The sequence below is a fragment of the Anoplopoma fimbria genome, chromosome 3 (genome assembly GCF_027596085.1).
Source record: "Anoplopoma fimbria isolate UVic2021 breed Golden Eagle Sablefish chromosome 3, Afim_UVic_2022, whole genome shotgun sequence".
Classification (NCBI taxonomy): Eukaryota; Metazoa; Chordata; class Actinopteri; order Perciformes; family Anoplopomatidae; genus Anoplopoma; species Anoplopoma fimbria.
This window is the reverse complement of record NC_072451.1, coordinates 11,992,511-12,008,021: the sequence shown is the minus strand read 5'-3', so window position 1 is coordinate 12,008,021 and position 15,511 is coordinate 11,992,511. Positions and strand designations below refer to the sequence as shown.

Below are 15,511 nucleotides of genomic sequence, written 5' to 3'. Positions count from 1 at the left end.
TCAGTGGTTGCCACTCTAAAATGATGTTATTGGAAGTTTCCCTTTCACACATCTTCCTCAGCTTCCCACAACTCTGTGGAGCTCTGCGCTATAGGTGCACCAACATTACGTAACTGTTCCATTTGTGAAACACTGCTAGAGTACACAGCAATTACCCAACTGTTGTACCGCTCGCGACAATGGCCCTGGGACAGCAGCAGCACAGCTAGATCAAACAGTTGTGCTAAATTAAAGCACGGGTTATCAGACCAGCCAGGAGTGTTTGATGTGCAGAGATGAGATGCATTATTATGGTAAATAAGCCTCTGTTATCAAGCTATTCCTACAGGGCCCTCTGGCTGAGCAGCCCACAGTAGTGTATGCCCTTGGTCAGGGAAATACAGTGCACGTACACGTATACGTACACGTACACTGACACACACACACACACACACACACACACACACACACACACACACACACACGCACACACACACACACACACACACACACACACACACACAGAAGCAGCAGACAGCATAAACACATCTCTGTTGATCCTTTACACTCCAAACAGCCGCCTGCTCTCCAAATGTCAGTCTGAGGCATAATTTGTTTCTAATCATTGGCAAAGAGCGGGAATATGTCACCGTTTTCCAGCGTGGATGAATTCTGATTGATTTTCAATTAGCATTCAAGCTAAATGCAAGGTTGTTTTTTTTTTGTTTCCCTTTTTTTCTGTCTGTGTGTGAAAGGGTGTGGAAGTTAAGATCAGAGGAACACAGCACAGCATTGTAACCCCACAGGCACAGAAACAGACCCTGGAGTCTGTAGGCGGAACACCACGATGCACACTGCTCTGGATCTTTGCAGCTCTTATCACCCATTTATGGCACGTAAATACACAACTAAAGCCATCACATGCTGGAAAACAATAAAACATAAAGCACTGCTGAATGACTCAAAATCCCAATTGGTGCTACAGAAGGCAACACGTTCAAAGAAAATATAACATATACAATAAAGGCAACATGGGCATAATATTCAATTCTGCTGAGGTTATTATAAAGTAATGACTTAGAATGAAGGGGAATTCACGAAACGTCTTCAAATCTTATGGCAAATTACATTTTTAACTTACTGAAGTATGCACTTATTGTTGATTGCATCTCTTGCACAATGAATTTAGAGTTTTGTCTGTGCTTTACATATTTCTACGAGTGTATAAAGCAGAGTAAAGCTTCAGTGCAGTGATTTGTGGTTGCTACAGAAAAACTTAACTCATGTCGTTCCCATTGAAGAAACTGCTTTGAGAGATGTCCTTTCCTTTTCTTTCAACTGCATAGAGCACATCAAGACGGCAGTTTTGGTGACCATTTTTCTGAAAGATGACTTACTTTATCTTGATCTTTCTGATTGGTTCCAGCAGTCAACAGAGTTTGAAAAAACAGAGATGAGGGCAGTAAGAGGTCACTAAGGTTTGTGAGTTATATAAGATAAGATAAGAGATAAGATAATCCTTTATTAGTCCCGCAGCGGGGAAATTTGCAGGCTTACAACAGCGTAGAGTAAAGTGCACACAAGAGACATAGTAGAAGAAGACAAGATAAAAAATAAAAAATGAAAAATAAAAATAAAATAAAACAAGTATTATAAATAAGCAATGTTAAGGCCTTAGTTTTGTCTACTGTACCACTGTCATACATCGTATTTTGGTCTCTGCCAAAACTGCGTTCATCACTTGTGGCTCTGAATTAAATCCAGAAATATCAACACATTTCTCACATTTCAGCTGATCTCTGTTGGATTCCCTTTAGAGGCAAGTTAAAGCTTTAGTTGATAACTTGTTAAGGCGGATATGCTCTCTCACATTTTACATTACATTACTGTTGCTCTACTTGTTCATACCCTGAGATCTTAAAAAGCAGATTTGCTGTCTGTATCTTCCAAACATCAAGGTTGGTTTCCAGCGTTGAGTACCCTTTTGCAGTCAGGGCCCAAGGACTGGAATAGTTTACCCCACCGGAGCATTTCAGGTTAGGTAGCACTGAAACGGTTTAGAAACCACTTAGGGCCTTTATTATTGTTATTATCATTAACCATTATTACAAATAAAAAATCTGCAATTCTTTATTTATGCATGCATTTTAATGGATACAGGTGTTTTTTGTTGTTACTTTGTTTCACTTTGTTTATCTAATTCATGCTTTTACATTTTACATTTGTGTTTGCAATTGTCCTACATAGACAATTATCAACATAAGTATTATTATTGACAAAACAGATATAATTATTAAGAGCAAGATACTGAAAGTAATATGGAGTTTTGAAAAGTGTAAATGGATGTTCTGTTCAAATGTATCTCTCTCACATTGTAAGACGTGTTTAGTCAAAAAGTTTTAAATTAAAAAGGAAAACTCATGGCGATCCTGACAGGTCAATGCATGCTAGCCTTTTGTTGATTACTATCTTACCAAATTAAGTATTGGTTCACAATATCTGTAGCATACAATCAGAAGGTTAAAAAAAAAAATTCCATTCCGTTCTATATGACTTGCATCCTTTCTGTATTTTGTAGCATTTTCTCACTGTGCAGAATCTTCAGATGATGAAAATGTATTTGAAGTTAAACTTTTTCACGGACATGCATGACATGTGACCTCTGCATTAACCCATGCTAAGCAGTCGACTTCTGTGAAGCCCCAGGGAAGCCACGGGCTACATGGATGACCAACTTACTGTTAGATCGATGGAGTAAACAATACAAAGTGCACCACTATTCAGTCCACCTAGAAAAGAAGTTAATATGCGGCAAAGCTTGTTCTTCTTTCAGTCGTAGAAAACAAATTCAATCTAGCCACAAATAAATTGCCAGAGTAATTACTTGTGAGCGAGAGCTGATGTATGCTTTACCAATTAAATTAGTCAACTTAGCGAGAACAGCCACAGCAAATAATGAATGAGGACTCAAGAGAAAGGGGAAAAAGAACCATATCAGCATATTAAAATCATTTATTGTGCTCCAGAAGAGTAATTACTATTTAACCAGAAAGAAAGACAAGTGACAAATAATCTACATTACAAATGCCAGACCAGCTCACGTGGTGCCCCTGTTTCACATGGCATTCAAAGAACAAATCCACCTTTAGTTTTCAGACTGCCAGCAAAAACCTCTCAGGATGATTCTGAGGTTTGGTTGTTGCCGTTTCTGCGTTTTGAGGTTAGAAAATGGCACGTTGCGTTACATTCATTCGCAGTGCTTGTTCTTCCCCTCCCCGTCCGTCTCGTACACCACAGCACAGGCTGACTGTCCACCATCAGGGCAGATTTACACTGGAACAAAACTGAAGCGTCCCCCTAGAACAGGGTTTCTTAAGTGTCTTCAGTCCCAAACTCACCCTGCTAGACTGGCTCGTTAAAACATACTGGTGTTGGGATTCAACAGAAATGACTGAAGGGATGCTACCTGGATTGGTCTCGGAGTCCCCCTCTTTGATTTAGGATGCACAGTTTTAAAGGAAGGGTGGGGGTCCATCTGAGCTCTGGGGCATTCTCACGCTTTTATCTGTTGTCTCAAAATCAGTGCTTGTACAAGCACACGGCCAATAAATCCAAATTGAAGTCACAACAGATGTCATATGTCACATAACGTATTCAAAATATTAACACAGAAACAGCAATTAGGCACATTGCAGAAATAAACAGTAATGGATCAAATGTGTACAAGCCTCTGTTATTGACAATGAAGTATGGTTTGAACTGAAGAATGAACAATATCAGTACAGGAATTTCCATGTAAATGCTCACAATATTGTGTAACACATATTTGAAAAGTTGTGTGTTTCACCAAACACACAAATAAACACACTCCTACTGCATGCTGAACCCACTCAGTGTCTGAGCACCGAGCATTGTGGAAACATAAGAACTTTCATGGTCTAACAAACATGATTCTAGTCATAAATCACAGCGTACTTCTGAAAAAGGTGTGAAAAAAAGATGTATGTTTATGTTTTTATGGTTTGTGAATTCAAACAAAAGGTGAACCCTTCTCCTCAGAAAAAGCCCCTGTAAAAATTGCCGCAAAATATAAACAGTATAAAAGCTGCAATTAAAGTTTAGCTTCTTCTCATATTTTATTCGGTTGTTTAACTCACCAGTCGTGTTTTACTGTTATTAGTTATGAGTTTAAAGGCTTCCTGTGACCTGCCTCCAAAAGAGCCTAAATAATTTCAGCAAGCTGTGTTTCAGTGGAGTTTTAGTGTTCCTACAATGGTGTAAATGCTAATCCAAGTGTTCCCTTTTGACAAAAATAAAGGCCTGGGGAAAAACTGAAACTCTTGCTTAATGCATCCTAAAACCATTTGCCATCTTTCACAGTTCATAATTTAGCAAGTCATTCCAGATTTGCCCTCTGAGATTTTTTGCTTTCCAAAAATGTATGCATTTTGTCACATCAGCAAGAATTCGGGGCAAATTAATGTTTTCATCTACAACATATGAGCGCATGTGTATGAGTGTTAAAATTACTGTTAATTGCAACTTCCTTGAATACCTTAATCTTAATCCATCTCTTGAAATCAAAGACATGTTTGTTAATGTAAATGAAGCTATTGCTTGTCTGCTCTTACATTTTAAGATGGATTCAAAGTGAAATATCTGATAAGGAATATTTCATTCGATTTTGGTTTTCTCCAGATAAACTGTAAGAACTAGTCTGTTAAGTCATAGCCCTTACTGTAAAGCCAAATTAAAGGTACCCTGTGAAGTTTTTGACTGTGAAGCAATGTTTTGTTGGTTTACTGTGCTCTACCAGAACGTGCATACAAGAACACAACAACACGCAATTCAAGAGCATGAGGTTCACAATTGCAGGGGCTAAATATTCACAGGTAGGGAAGGTAACACGCAATGAGAACTAGCAATGTACCAACTATAGATGAAAAGAAAAGAGACGGAAAGCTGACATTTTAAAACCTTGTCAAAAAAGCGTTGCAAATGCTTTATGGAGGTAAGAAATGTAGCCTAAGTTTGTTAGGCCATAGTAAAGAAACTGAGTATTTGTAGGAAACACTGAATTAACTAAATTTAGAAAAAGTCACAGGGCACCTTCAATAACCAACTGGTATCCTCATGCAAGCACGTGTCAACAACAGCAAACAGTAACAGCTGATCAAACTCAAAACATCGAAATTGCTATGTAAGCTGTATTGTTTGTCCATGGTCATTTCCGGGGTTCTGTTCAAATGTACATACTTACTTTTTAATTGTGTTAAGTGGGGCACTGTGCTATGACTCCGGAAGTCTGTTATGGAATTAATCAACTAGCATGCTATTTATCATTTTTTTGCAAACAGCCAGTAGTAATGGTCAGCAAGTGATTTACTCTCACTAAAGGTCTATCCGTGGTCAGTGAATGTTTCCTCACAGTCAGTCATTCTTTTTTTAGTACTGATAATTTGAAATCTTTCTCAATCACTAGGACTACAGCAGCTAGCTAGTTCTTCAATCAGTCATGCTCAGGTCTACTGTAGCTGACCAAATTTGTGCAGCTAGCTCAAGAGTTATTCCATCTCTCTTTTTTCCTGGCTGGCTTATGTAAGTTTTTGGTGATACAGTCCTGCGATAAGATTTCTTAATCTGTAAAGCCAGCACTTCTCTTCAGGGCTGTGAAGGTCATTCAGTGATGATAACTTTTTTCTCACTAATGCTTCAGTAACCATGCTTCTTCTCTGTCAGTTGTTAGGCATGTTACAGCTAACTAATGTATGTCCTCACTTATATAACCCTTGATTCATGACTCATTGCAGCACATCCTCTCCAATAACTTTTGAGTCAGTCCGTTTAGTTTTACATCCTCAAGCAATCAAGCAGGACTGTATGAGAAAACAAGCACTGTTGTACGTAGTCACCAAACATCCTTAATCTTGTTAGCAGTTGCCACCTTACATTATGCCCACAACAGCTTCTAGCGATTTCTATTTTTAATCTTAAATATGTCAGGTACTTCTCTCACTTTCGCTACAGTTGGCTTGCATGTATCATCTCAGACGATTCAGTCAGACGATTGAGCGCATGGCAAATTAATCATCAGCATTCATCCTCAGCTGTCAACTATTTATCATGGCCCTCAAATTGCTGTACTATTTACTCATCAAGGCAATCATTTGTTTACTTCAATGAGTGGCCCTCACATTGCCACGTGACATTTCTCTGGGGAGCAGTGCTTGAATTGGGGAGGTGCTCACTATTGCACCATAGTGTACTATTTCATGTATAGCTACTTACTGTTTACCAGATTCATGTTACTGATTTAGAATGTAGAGCCATATTTAATTTTCACTATAATGACATTACTGCATACTAACATGGTGTGGGCTAACAAGACCTGATGAGTTTTTGTTTTTCAGCTATTGCAATTTTTGAATCCTACAGTGGAAAGGTGAAAAGGTAGCCTTGAAGTGCTATATGAGTCAGAATCGTTTTAGAACAATGGATTGAACATAAAACCAAGTGATAGGCCGCCCCAAATTATGATGGTAAGTCTCATGCTTGGATCAGACAACACAATGTTTTTGTCTTTTAAGGCGGCCACTGTGTCAAATTTGAATTGCTATCAGCAAATTGAAAGGGTGTTATCAGCTGTTATCAATACCATTCCTTCTAAATTTGACTAAACAATCTTAGGTTTAGGCAGCAAAACACTGGGTTAGGTTTAAGAAAAGAAAACACTGGACATAAACAGCGTTTTCCTTGGTTGATCTATCCATCGCCCCTGACCGTCACATCGCCCCCTATTGCCATACACCATCAGTGGTCAACCATGTGAATAGATGATAAAAGGGCCTTCTGAACCTAGTAGGCGTATTAACTGGTGTAACCAGTGGAGCTCTACTTGTATTTACTGTAGGTGAGAAAGTGCTACATGTTTGAAAGGGCAATTCCGAGTTCATATGAGAAGACAGCTTAGGTAATAAAGGGCAAGAAACAACATGCTAGTCTTTTTGTTTCAACGTCGGGAAGTGTCCCATATTTTGCATTAGCCTTCAAGTCATAATTGGGCTCATAATGTGTATTCTGATCCTAGAACAGTTGACAATGATTTATATTTAAAAATGTATGTATTAAGAATGTCTTGGTCATTATATTGTCTTGCATGGAAGGGATGTTTGCTGTTATTAAAATATGCGAGACTATTGAGCAAACATCAGCATTTTCATTTAGCTTTAAGGTTACCTTAACATATTGTACGATGTACGTATGAATCTTGGGTCCAAATGCTGTCAATCGGGGTGTTAATCCATGTACAATATATTGAGTAGAAACAGTTGGAAAGTTACTTTGCACATAGGTGTGTGTGAGGGTGTTTGCACACATTTTCATTTGCATATGTTTGTATGGGTGTGGGTAATCAGTGTGTTCTGGAGTTCACACTTTTTTATGTTATTGACTTGCTTTTACAGAGAAGGGTATCAAAAATGGCCCATGAGGATGACGTGTGATAATAGCCTTGGAATCTTCCTTTAGTTGAAATCCCAGATCAAGCCTTGGTGATTCATTTCATCCAGAGAAACAATCTGGAGCACACAGATGTAATTAGTTTATTCAATTTAAGTCTTATCCCAAAAAGCAGCACTCCCTATGACAGACTTGATTTTATCCCCCCATCCAGCTTGTCTTTCGCAGTGTTATATGGGGTAACAGAAGTCTGTGCTCATTATTTTGAACGACTGCACAGTGCCTGTGAGCGAGCCAAAAGGGGCAGGATGTATTCTCACAACAGAGGCCTCCAAACATCTACACTTTAGTGAAAGGAAACAGGGAGACAAGCGTTTCAGCTTACCAAGTAGCATCTCTGCGCCAGCAATCAGACTTCTGTATCTGTCTCAGCACAATAGGCTTGCCATCAAGGGTATTCCTCTCTCTCCACGTTTTGAAGATCCCCACTTTACTGCAATGACTCTTATGCTACTGGATCCAACTGCAGTCAATTTTGCTGTATGACACACTTTGGCGGCAAACATCGTTAGCCGGCAAGGCCCTCACTGACCTAAAGATGTTGGCTTTGGCAGACGGTCTTGCAGGAGACGGTGAACTGAAGGCGGTCTGGATGTGAGGGAAAACCATCTCGCTAAACAGCCAATCCTGTCAGCTCAGTAGAAAAGATGAGACAGTAGAGAATCCTAAGTAGAAAAAGAGTGGGCCAAAAGAAGAAAAGTAGCAGCTCTTTAAAGTGAAGTAAAGAGGGTTGACTGAGGCACTGCTGCTAAGGGTAGCCTTTCTCTTTCTTTCCATAACGCAATGTGCCTCTAAAGATAATCGACCTTGGCTAATGATAAAAAAACAGATAGAAAGAACATCATAGGAAATGGCCTAACCTGACCCTAGCTCTTCCTCTCGTCCACCTGCCGTGCATTTCCAGAGTTTCACCCAATGTGATCTGTCTGTGCTTGGCCTTTGACTTTAAGAAGTCATGTACAGGCGTTCATTTTTAAACAGCTCTACAGAACCCGGCTGGATAAAGGAAAATAAAAGCTACATGGCCCAGAAATTCACTCTTTCGCCATCATTTTTACTACCGTTACCATCTTTTTTTACCTACCAATGGGCACCCGCTGTGTCACTCAATCAACACACCTTCCAGTTAAAGAAAAAGAAAGTTGGCAATGGAATTAACAGTGCAGGTAATTACTTCTATACGGTAAAGTGGTCCAATAGGTAGAATAGCAAAGAACATTGATCCCAACTGAAAGTACGATGCGTTTGATTGATACAGTGTAATGTGATTTAACCACTATCAAAAAGTAGTACCAACACACAGAGTACAAAACTAGTCCTTATATGCCCAGCTTCACTCAAGCTATATTATGTTATGCAAGAAAGTTTTACCACGTCCCCAGCCCCTCCCCTTTCTGTCCCCAACTTCAGCCTGCAACATCCACAACCTGTAACTGCATTTCCCATGGTCCTGCGAGGGTGTGTGTGTTTTCCTGTAATCCAATCAGGAAATCCGTCTGAAGTTGCTCCAAAGCAAGGGAGAGTGTGAAAATTATTCGTAATAATGACATAATCAGCAGGGCAGCCATCAAGCAGATAAATTGTCATGCGCATCGTGCTAAAATATCCAATTATCCTTTGTCCCCCAGCTCTTTGTGTTGAAGTTGGAACTGCCAGAAAGCCAGAAGGTGGATCCCGATTCCCACTGGTTCAGTCCTGCAGGCAGTTTGCTGTATAGACACCCCCCCCCCCCCCCCCCCACACCCTAAGAGAAGAGGGCTTAAACAGCCTGGTGCTTAGTGTACAGATCTAGATATGTAAATAGGTTCTATACAATAAAATTGATCCCGATCCTCAAAAATAAATGGATGAAAAGTATCTGTGACATTTTTTCTCCTCAAAATGGTTCCATTGTGCATACAGGGTTTCTTTTTTTCCTTGAAGTTTCCAGTCCCCCTTTGTTCGATTCAACAATTGTTTTTGCTTTATCTTACATAGCCTTCATTTATGAAGTTAACACATGCCTAAATTGGTTTGTAGCGCATCTACTCTGTGCCGCACAAACAGAGTAATCTGCTGCACAATGCCAAAGGAAAACAATATGTTTTCCTTATTTTACAAAGTGCTCCCCTCTTCTTACCTCCGAGGCGTGTCTGATGCTCTGTTCTGCTTCCAGATAATACTGTCAGGCAGTCATTTGTCAAAAGCCTCGAAGGCTATATCTGTCGCTAGAAAGAAAAAGTAGTTTACTGTACCTTGTTTTTCTGCAATATCAGAACAAAAATAATAAAAAAACATCCTCCTCTTTGTTTTAGCTCGTGAAGTGGTTTTTCTCCTTATTTGTACTTTTTTATTCTTGTCTTTAAATTTTTTTACAAAAACATAATTATTTTTCTTTTTTTTTCCTCTGGTCCAAACCCCAGAAATCCTTTGACTATATTCCCTCAGGTATTAACAGGGTAAACAATCCCAGTGTAATGCCATGGGTGTCGGGCAATCCAGGCTGGCGTTTCAGCTCCTGACATATCTGTGGTTGTCAGCATGTTGGCCTTAAGTTTCTGCTGCCGCAGTGGCGTTAGCTTTTGCCTCAGCCATCAGAGTCCTGCCTGCGTTGGTGCATCCACAAGGCTATACCCGGGTGGTGGAGTGTGAGTGCGGATGGGGTAGGGTGTTATTCTGCCCGCTGGTGGGGAAGGTGTTGAAAGAGTGGAGCGAGGTGAGCCCCCCCATGGTGCTTGGGATCATGGTTATGGTGTTTGGCGTCATAAGCGGGATGTCGTCCGGTGAGCGCCTCATGGCCAGAGTGTAGTCCGGTGGACAGGCAGTCCTCAGCACCACATCGTGCGGGTGCAAGGAGTCGCCCACTCCCCTGCAGTCCAGGTCTGAGTGCTGCTTCATCTGCAGGGACATGATCTCCTCCTCCTGAGTGTGAGCCAGGTCGTTGGCAGCGCTCCGCTGGGGGCTGCAGCGCCTGTGGACGTCATGCCGGCGCTTGTCCTTCTTGTAGTAAAGGGCGGCAAAGGCCAGAATGTTGAGGAAGAGCAGGGAAGCTCCTACAGCGATTGTCACCGACAGCTCAGTGGAGTAGTCGCGCTGATCCACCAGGTGTGGCTGGATGTGGCTGTCCTGGGTCTCAGTGGGGAACGGAGTCGGGTTAGGGCGTTTGGTCACCAGAACCTTGGTCTTTGGGGTTCGGTTGGTAGCCTCAGGTGGAGGGATCTGAAGACGGGAAGATTAACGGTCAGGGTATAATTGATTTGAAAAGTTTCAACAATGTTCAAGGACATAGTGTCAGAGAGGTTCCATCTTCTTCATGCCAACACAATCTGAACTTTTGAATCTGATTGAGAAACGTAAGATCTATATTCTGCTTAGGTGGAGGTATTCATTTAAAAAGCCAATCTTTGTTCTTTAAACATTCATAAAAACAAATGTTTGCCCTTTTAAACGGCAGAAAGGTTGGGCTTTTGACCTGCATCGGACATTGGATATTTTAGTCCCTTTGTGCTTTCAAATTTTATATTTTACGTGTGTGCATGATCCAGAAGATGGCTAGCTTAGTTTAGCATAACAAATAGAAACAGCTAGCCTCTCGTGTCCAAACTAAGAAAGTAACCTCCTATAAAACAAATGTTTTTGTTTTTGTTTTTCCTATTGTTTTTTCTGTTTGTGTATGGATCTTTTGAACTTGGGGCATTTTATACTGTTTACTTAAGCTCCAAGCAAAGCAAATGTAGCCCCCCTTCTTGCTCTAGCTCCATAATTACTGCACACACATGATAAATACAATGTAGAATATGGCATACAAATTACATTTTAAAAGATCCATTAGCGGAAGGTGTTCATCCTGTACAGGTTGCTAAACCACGCAGTCATGAAGAAAAAATGCAAACTCCACACAGATATTACCTAGCCAACCGAAAATGAAGCAATAGATTGGGCAGCCCAAAACTCAAATTGACTTAAAAGTACATTTTTACTGATCAATAACACCTGCTTTGCTGTTTAATGGATCACAAAGTTCAGGATCCCTATGACAACTGATAGTCAAGCTGTTTAAGATGTAAATGTCCTTTCTCATCAAACTGAAACTACAGCTCAGTGTAAATTAAAATAAGCATTTGTTCTTCTAGCCCTTTATTATGTATCATGTCTGATACTCTCAAGGGTTGGGTCAAGAACAATGTGAACATTGCATATTAATATTACTTTTTTAAGTTTCTTGGGTCTACTCCAAAACCTTTGCTGTAAAGGGAATGAGTCAGGCAGTTAACTTTTAGAAGCAGGATGACATATAGAGGGTTTAGTACCAACCTTGGTGGTGGTTGGGATGAGCTGGGTGACCTCGTTGAGGCTGTGCAGATGAGGAACAAGCTCCAACCACAAGTTGACCTGAAGAACAGAAATTGGAAAAAAAGGAAATAATTTACTGTCTTCCTACACATTTTCTATTTCAAAAACTCCTTATGTTTCCAAAGTCAAATTTCCCAACATCTTGATAGATATTCAAACCATATTTGACCATATTTGAAATTTAAGAATTTCATATTCCAGAAAACAGAATAAGGGCAATTGTCTTGAAAAATGTTTCCAGAATCTCTTTTCCCATTCTTATCCGGACCTGGTAATAACTAAAATGAAATTCAATACTTTTCCATACTGCTCAGGTTCCCTGGATGTATGAGAAGTGTCTTGAGTCAAAGCCTACTAAAATCAATGTGACATTACATTAGAATGAGAATACAGTCATACTTACAATGGGGATGCTAATATCTCAAATGAATCTTAATGATTCAAAAAAGCCATTTTCAGATCAACAAAAGGGGCGGACTGTCATCCTCATATAGACTGGAGGCAAATAACATGATAGGATAGCTAGAACTTTGTTTATTAGTCTAGTTACATTATTATAATGGAAAACATTGTCACTAATGATCTACAGTAGATACTGGCAGAGGGTACTGTTCTCTTCAATGTTATTGTTCCAGAGCAGGTTAGCTGTGTAACATAGATTAACATTGTACTCTATTGTTATTTAAAGCTAGCCAGCACTATGATACCAGAACATCTCATAATAACCCACTTAGCTGGTTGGGTTATCAGCCATATATATGCGTTAGTAGAGGCCTGATACACCTCCTAGTAGGTTCAGAAGGCTGTTATTGTCACAGTCATGCCTGTTCACTCTTCCTGCACTCTGTCTATTTCTCTCAGCTCACAGCCCAGCCCCCGCTCTCTTACCACACTCTCCCTCACTCACCTAATCAGCCTCATGCAGTGCACCTGTCTGCCACACCCACCTCGTCAGCACAATCACTCTCACCTGCTCACTTAGTATTTAAACCCCAGTCTCACACACACTCACTGCCGGATCGTTCTCCGCGTTCATGCCAGACCTTCCAGCGTTATTCCCCGGACTGATTTCCGGTAACTGACTCAGCCTTCCGTCCCCGACCACGGTATTCCTACCTTGCTCCTGCCCCGGTTAACCACCTCAGCCTTCTGTCCCCGACCACGAGATTTGCCTTCGCTCCTCTTGGTTTTTGTCTGCCTGCTCCGCTGACTTTTCAGCGCTCGCTCGAGTGGAATATACCCCGTGAGTTATCTCCTGCCTGTCAGTCTGCTGTGTGTTCTGCTTTGAATAAAACTCCAGAACTTTACTCTGTCTCCTGGTCGTACTGCACTTGGGTCCACACCTCACCCGTTACAGTTATGATCTATTCACATGGTTGATCATCGATAAGAATACAAGAAGAGGACGCAGACCTCAAGTGGCTGTAGTAATTATGATGGGAGCGAAGGAGGAAGTCAGGTGACGTAGTGTAAAGCGCAACAACTTCTGTAAGGGAGGAAGTCTGGGTGGATGGATGGTTCAAACAAATACAAGACTTTCACCAAGGAAACCGCTTTTGTGTCACGTGTGAGAGTTAACTTAAGGAATGCATGTAACATGACATAACGTAACACGTACCTAATTTAACTTAAATTCTGTCTGTATGTCTTTATTTAAACATGATCTGCTCCTTAACCTAACCAAGTAGTTTTATTTAAATTCAAACTGTTAAATACTTGTTAACAACTGAGACTATTTCACTGTTACGTACAGTGTCGTGTATGTATACGTGTTGTAGGCCTACATGTGTTGTGTTCTGTTTTGTGTTGTTGGTTTGTGTTGTTATTATGTCTCCTCCCACTGTTTTCATTCTTCTCCTTCTCAGATGTGCGCACCTGGTTCCAATCATTGATCATCACCACACCTGTTCCAGATCTCCTATCAGCCATTCCCCTTTATATAGCCCCCATTTGTGTTAGAGAAGGTTGTTGCTTTTTGGGTTGAGCTGTGGCAGAGCTCTGGTTGAGCTCTGGTTGATTTTGCTTGGTTTTGATGGTTCATTGATGAGTCTTTAGTTAAAACACCTTTGTTAAAACCATTTACTGTAGCAGCCTACTTTTGTTTTGTCTTGTGTTAATTCTTTGTTGTGCGCACAGGGACAAACGAGGATAGGTAAGATACCCTGGGTATACATATTACATGCACGTAGGTTTACCTTTAGTTAAAACCCCAGATTAGAGTGAGCACCACCCGCTGTACTTTTGGGTGCTTAGCACCTGTCAATGGGGGTGGGTTTATTTATGTTCTTTTCTTTGGTGCCACTGACAGTCCTCTTTGATCCCTGTGTTGCTTTTCTGTAAATAAATACTTTCTTTAATTCATATTGGGTCCTGGTTTTGTGTGACTACACCCTCACTTGCTCAACCTGGTGCATTATGTTACGTCCTTCTACTCCGAGCCACCAAGGGGGCGTAACGTCATGGTGGAGTTTGAACTCTATTAATCATTAGAATGGTAGTGATAACAACTGATAACTGCTATTTAATGGGCTGGGCTATCAAAAATATGTGCATTCCATTACAGGATGGCTATCATAACAGAAAGTGCGTTTAGTGCTATCTATCAGTACCTTGTTGGCACGGTAGTGCTCTTTGACCCGGGGCTTCAGGCCAATGTGTAAGTAAAGTTGGTCTTTCTGGTTGTAGCGTGTCCATGCCACCTCTTCAAAACGATTGGGCTTGGTGTGGATGAACTTGGTGTCCTGGGGGACAGGCTGGTTTGGATCCCTGACAAAAAGAGTAAGGGAGGACAGAGTTTCAATTGACAGAATTCACAAAGTGGCAGGATCTTCTGATGGATTTCTAGCAGAACAATGCACGTGTATTTGAAACAACGCAGCAGTACACATGTTTCCTCCCATGAAAGATGCAATCCTCTCCTCACCAATCAGTTACAGTTATGTCACCATGTAGCTCTCAACTTGAGGCACAGGTAGAACTAAAGTTAATCTAAAGATGGAGTGGACTTTTTGGGACTGTCTGATTATTTAACTTTAAATTCTGTCCTTAGTGTAGCTTCTCCCTCAGGCTAATCAGTGTAATTATGAAAATACTGGAATGTAGTGCTGAGATGAACCCCCTTTGGTTTCATATTAATCAACAGTTTCTGAGATATCACATCAGATAAATTAAAAAAAAAAGGTCAAAACTGGTATTATTGCTCACAGTTGATTAGTTTTTGGATGAAAAGGTCTTAAGATAGTTTTATTCAAATGCTAAAAATTAACATTTCACAGTTTTTCAATTGTGGGTGTCTTGTTGAGAGTGAAGCTATTTATATATAATTCATACACAAAAAGAAGCTTCCAGCCAAGGAGTAACTTGGGGTAAAGATGCAGTTCAACCATGCTGATGATTTCCATAAAGCATATGCTTTGAAGAAGCTACCATTCTAATCTTATAAACCATCTTCTTTTGGTGAATATAAAAATGAAGCCATAACAAACTAAAAATGAAATGCATTGTAAATGCCGGTCTGTAATCCCATAAGAACCCTTATATTCAGTATATACTGAGGAGCTTACAGAGCACATTCCACATTGTATCCTATGCTTAAAGGACCCCCTTACAATTAATCTGAGCAGAACAGAGCCAGCCATGTGAGCTATGGAGGCCCATTCAGACCCACTGAGAGCCCTATTGT

At 40.5% G+C, this 15,511-nt stretch overlaps 1 protein-coding gene across 3 annotated transcripts in view; it reads right to left on the bottom strand.

Annotated features, from left to right (window-relative positions):
* Positions 1–10,104: 10,104 nt before the first annotated feature.
* Positions 10,105–15,511, bottom strand: part of nlgn1 (neuroligin 1) — a 277,347-nt gene continuing 271,940 nt past the window's right edge. For all 3 annotated transcript variants that reach the window (XM_054624195.1, XM_054624197.1, XM_054624196.1), the window contains 3 exons: positions 14,439–14,595; positions 11,791–11,868; positions 10,105–10,695 (listed from right to left, as the gene is read on the bottom strand). In XM_054624195.1, coding sequence (XP_054480170.1) covers positions 10,105–10,695; positions 11,791–11,868; positions 14,439–14,595 — 826 coding nt within the window. The remainder of the gene's footprint in view (positions 10,696–11,790; positions 11,869–14,438; positions 14,596–15,511) is intronic.